Consider the following 5,288-nt stretch of genomic DNA (forward strand, 5'->3'; position numbering starts at 1 on the left):
GGTTGACAGTATCCGAACTGCCAAAGCAAAGTGATCAAACGAAAAAAAGCAATTATTGGATTTGGGTTTTATTATAAAAGTGCATATAATATATTAAATGGATTTGTTACCTATTTGCACTTCAATTTTGATAATTTGTCTTGAGTTTAAGTACTGATTAGAACAATCATGTAATGCAGATAACAACTACAAATAGTAAAGGTAAGTAGGTAAAATCTAATTGACCTCGATACACACTAAGAGTTTTAATAATACATAATTATTAAAGAAAGGGGGACAAAATTGCCGAAAATATACTGTTATCATTAAATAATTAATAATGAAATACGAACTGAAGGGTGAACTAATCTCGAAATTATTTCGATTGGGTTACATCACAGATCGGCTTAAAGATTAATACAAGGTTATAAAGAGGATCGAATTAGTAGGGCCTACTTGTAGATAAGTTCCATTGGATGCCTCTCGTGATTTTTTCCTTACGATCATTCATACAAAGAGTTACTAGAAATCGCATCCAGTGAAGACTTGCTTGAACTGTCAACAAAAGCAACACAATCTCACGTGTTCCTCCAAAGGATAGAGCAAAATCCAGTCCTTCCTTTATGGACGTGATTTGTCCATTTATTATTATTGAGTCATCTTCTCACCTCCCTACTTTCTGTCACGTTTTGTTATCACATTCAAGCAGTTTCTTTTCACATGTACTGTCCTGAACTTTTTTCTCATGTTCACTTCTATCACAACTCTCAGCTTCGCATCTTTCATTACCACTTTTTTCACCTCCAGTTTTAATTTCAAATTCTTCTTCCCCACAACTTTCAGCATCTTCACTCCCAGTGTTCTTGGCGGCGGCATTTTTCCTCTCCGGTAATGTTTCCAGGAGCGCATCCTTCCAGGATTTCTTGTCACTACTGATGGCCAGAAGAATCTGAAACACATGATTGACAGCAAGCACTTGTCTGGTTTTCATATTCAGATACGTATCGATGGGCAATTTTCCATGGGCAATGTTTTCCTCTCGGGCTTTGTTGAGAGTGAGAAGTTTATGTTGGTTATGATCCACGAGGCCGCCAATGATGTAGACTTTGGATTGGTCTAGTTCTTCTATTATATTGTCCGAGTCGCTGGTCAGATAGACAAGGTCTTCTTTTTTGAACAGATCTAGATAGGCTTGTTCGTGTATGTGAACCTGAAAACATGAAAAGTCAATGAATTCTTATTACTTTGTTCTAATTGGTGTTGGCCTTTAGGAGGACAAGATATATACTTTATTGAATCTCTGAGAATTGCAAAGTCTTTTTGAGCTTTCTCCAAATTCAGCCCTTAATAGCGGAACTGTGGTCCTGAATAACGGCTGAACCGTACATTTTTGGAAATCCGGGCCAAGGGTACTTTTGATCTTCAGATATTATCTAAAAATTCTCTGTTATGTTTGGAGGACTTGGGCCGAAATAAGAGTCCCGGCCCAGGGACACTTTTTATCTAGACATAAGTGGACGGAATTGTGAGAGGTATCTGTATTTATTCAATAATTTCCTGGTTTATTGAATTTGTATTTGTGTCATCTTAATTATCTCTACAGATAAATAACCTGCCTATCACAGAGGTACTTGAGGTTTTTTTTTACATTGCTGTAGGCCTTGCTTTAGGGTTAAAAAAACTCTGTATATAATTTCTATTTCTATTTCAGACCACAAATAGGTAGAATTAAAGAGTACGGCAGCGCTCCGCCCCGCCAGGTCAAAGCAGTTTGACAGTGCTACTAAGAGATATTACTTATATGCACCAGAGAAAATAGCTGCTTTCAGGTATCTTACTTACATCCCAATGCTCATATCCATTATATCGTGCAATTTCTTGTTTGCATTTGTCTTTGAAACTAGAAACATAGAACTGTAGAGGATGTTGAGCTCTTCTGTTCAAACTATAGCACCAGTTGAACTGCTTTACACATTTGCAAATGTCCTGAAAGAGGCACAAGAGGCAAAAGTTAGTGTTGACCATCTTTCAAGACTTTTCAATAAGTGAGAGCAACAAAGGAGAAATAATCATCACTTCAAAACTGAAACTTGGTAAAAATACTATTTGAACCTCTACACATCACATTGGTTTTGGATACATTTTCACTTGTTTCACAACACTTGGCATTTGTTCATTAGCAAAACCAAAGAAGTGAATAGGACTTAGGTATGTATGTATATGTACATACAAATAAATTAGTAGGTAATGCTCAAAAATCTTGTTTGGGGTTTTTCCTACCTACAAATGCTAAATAGTGCTGAGCATGTTTAGACTTAGCTTGAGGAAACTCTTACCTTTTGTGTCATCAAATGATCAAAAGAGAAATCAATACAGACTCTGAGTTTATTTGGACTAGTTTCCATTTTCACCAATTTCAATGCTTTCCTTGAAGGCCCCAATGGTATATTGTGTTCCCTAGCATATTGCTTCTTTTGCTTTAACTTTTCTCTTTCCTTAGCCCTTAAAATAGAAACATAATAAATCAGAACTGAAGAATATTAGTAGGCTACGTAGGTAACTAGTAGGTTTCTAAATCTACAGACACATAGATGAGGTATTTTTGCTGTATGCAAATACTTCTGTATCTGTCATTGACAAATGACTTGTGGGAAACAGGTTTAATTAGATTTTATTAGATCAAAAAAAAATATTAATTACCTTTTAATAGGTTTCCACTTGAGCCATTTCTCATGTTTCAGCTTACGTTTCATAGCTCGTTTAGATAGTGGGGGTTCAGCGGTATTTGTATCACAAGGTTCATTTTCAGGCACATTTTTCTCTATTTTAGGCTCGGGATCATCCTGAATAGCTTCTATGGAATTTGCTTCCAAGTTATTTGAAAGGTCTTGTCCTTCTGGCATTGTATACCTATTAGATGTTTGTTCTCATGGAATTGAAAATAATCATAAAAATGACTTCATAGCAAACTCTCATACGGATTTGCACCTAGTTCCCTGATGATTACAGCCTGAAACAAAATATGTATAGTGATGAAGGAATAGTACAAGAAGAACATGATGAAGTCGGGTTGATTGCTCTTTTAACTTAATCAATATCAGATTCACCTCTTCACCTCATTGATTGATCATCGACTAAGGGTCAATGGACTATAGGTTGATGGACAAATGACTATGTGTAGACATAGCTTAAGATCTTCTGAACTGGCCTAGTTAGCTCAGCAGGTAGCATGCCTATCTTGTAAGAACTAGCTCATTCACAGGTTCAATGGAGCAGTTGCATTTGGTTAAAATTTATGATTAAAAGGTCGATTTCTATGAAAAAAAGTTGTGAAAAATCCAAATCTGAGGTCGAAACTCCAAAAAAATAACTGTATAAGGTCAAAAATTCAATTTTTATTTTCCGTCAGAGTCCTGAACTCTGACGTCAGACTTCAGGAGATGAGCAGAAACGTATGCGCACAAACATGAATTGCGCAGAAATGTATGCGCACAAACAGATTAATGTGTTGCCTGCAAGGGAGCTTTGCTTGGGACATTTGATGTGACGTCATCGCGTACGGGAGCGTATGCCGTGACGTCAGAGTTCAAGATTTACCAGAATTTTTTAATGGATTTATCTCGGGATCTAGAAGTCATAGAAGAAAAAGAAAAATTCCATTGGTCCTCATTTTTCCTGCTCTATGACTTTAAAACATCACCCAAGTAAGCGCAACTGTTCTATTCCCACCCAGGAAACTTTATCTTTAAAAGAGATAGGATTTGTTCTTGGAGTAGCTGGCTTTCTCCTATTCTTTCCTCCTAGCTTTTATTTTCGACCTCATAACACATGAAAAGAGTGATTTTGTACTGTAAGTAGGGGCAAGTTTGAATACTCATTGCATAGTCGAATCAGTTAGGGTACGCGGTGGTCACGGTGATGACATCATTCATTAAATGATTAACCTCGCAATGAGTATTAAAACTGTTGCGGTTGAGCATATGTTATTTACTTCTTTTGGTTATTGTTATCTTCTATGTTATCAGTTTTCCAATTTGCTGGATTGGAGATCATTCTGTGCTGATTAATATTGGCAATATCAAGTAATTAATGATGATGGTGATGGGTACCCAAAATATTACTTACCTAACAAGATACAAGATAGAATCAGGTGTTCCAGACTTTTACAAAGGTTTAACTGCACTGCAAAGACAAAAGTGCAAATTGCAATAAGAACTTAGGTACTGCAAAACTGCAAAGCAAAAGCTCAAAAGCATAAAGAATTTTCCTGTGCAGACTGCAGGACTGCAGACTCTGCAGAGTGTAGAGTGTAGATATTTGAATTTTTGGCGGTGAATCGGTGATTACTTTATTTAGATTTTCAGGATCACCAACTTGACATGCCATTTTCTTAAAAAAAAAAAAAAAAAAAAAAAACTTTTAAAACCCCAAAAGCTTTTCAAAATCTAATTTTAACAATTTATTAATATGAATTTAAAAAAATTATAATTATTCCCCTCAGATATTCCATTTAAAACTATGAAAAATCTAGATAAATTTAAAAACATAAACGTAATCACCGTAAGAATTTTTTTTATGTAATTGTGGCAACTGGTTTTATCATTCTTTCATTGCGCGGCGCGAAATTTTAAATATGAAATGTGATAATATATTTCATGATTTTTCTGATTTCAATCTCTTCGAATTACAAATAAAAAATTATTGATAAAAATATTTTTATATTCAACATGAATTGCATATTAGTTACTGGTATTATAAAGTCCAATTATTGTTGTTTGTTCCGAGTATTTATTAATCAAAAAATAAATATATCAATTAAAAATAATTTAAATGAAATAAAATTAAATGTTTATAAATATTTGGAAATTATATAAAAGATGCGTATTACTTCCGATTAACACGTAAAGGCGAAAAAATCGTCTCTTTTTTGTAAATATTATAGCAACGGATCTACAAATAGTAGAGATGGTCTTTATTGAGCGAATAGGTTTTATAATCCCATTGGGCCCTAAAAAAGTAAAAAAAATTTAAAATTTTATTAAAAGATTTACTTATTGGAAACAAGTTGGAGCTAAACATCATTAACGCGATCGTTTGATTCGTTATAATAATAAAGAATTATTTTTCAATTATAAATTATGAAGTAATTGAAAAAATTAATATTATAATCAATCTAAATTTTACAAAAGATTTAATAACAATGGGGTTGTTTAAGAGCATATGGTAAGTTTGGGATGGGATACTTAATTAAGATATTTTGATGACTACGAAAAATATTTATTTTTCTCTTTCTTTTTTGCGTTTTTTTT

General features: G+C 33.9%; 1 protein-coding gene across 1 annotated transcript; it reads right to left on the reverse strand.

Annotated features, from left to right (window-relative positions):
• Nucleotides 1-271: 271 nt before the first annotated feature.
• Nucleotides 272-4,275, reverse strand: LOC103523606 (tRNA methyltransferase 10 homolog A). Its single transcript, XM_008488637.2, has 5 exons — nucleotides 4,105-4,275; nucleotides 2,680-2,989; nucleotides 2,316-2,481; nucleotides 1,822-1,965; nucleotides 272-1,189 (listed from the first exon to the last, which is right to left on the reverse strand). The coding sequence occupies exons 2-5, from the start codon at nucleotides 2,880-2,882 to the stop codon at nucleotides 662-664; spliced, it is 1,041 nt and encodes a 346-aa protein (XP_008486859.1). The 5' UTR covers nucleotides 2,883-2,989; nucleotides 4,105-4,275; the 3' UTR covers nucleotides 272-661.
• Between the last annotated feature and the right edge of the window lie 1,013 nt (nucleotides 4,276-5,288).

The sequence above is a fragment of the Diaphorina citri genome, unplaced genomic scaffold, assembly GCF_000475195.1.
Source record: "Diaphorina citri unplaced genomic scaffold, Diaci psyllid genome assembly version 1.1 scaffold29031, whole genome shotgun sequence".
NCBI classification, from domain to species: domain Eukaryota; kingdom Metazoa; phylum Arthropoda; class Insecta; order Hemiptera; family Psyllidae; genus Diaphorina; species Diaphorina citri.

Bases quoted from the DNA above. Each gene is read 5' to 3' on its own strand.
- LOC103523606 (XM_008488637.2), bottom strand. From the start codon at position 2,882: ATGCCAGAAGGACAAGACCTTTCAAATAACTTGGAAGCAAATTCCATA. The intron at 2,482-2,679 runs GTAATTAATATT...TTCTATTTTAAG, and splicing joins AAGTGGAAACCTATTAAAAG to GGCTAAGGAAAGAGAAAAGT. The intron at 1,966-2,315 runs GTAAGAGTTTCC...TGCCTCTTTCAG, and splicing joins ATCATTTGATGACACAAAAG to GACATTTGCAAATGTGTAAA.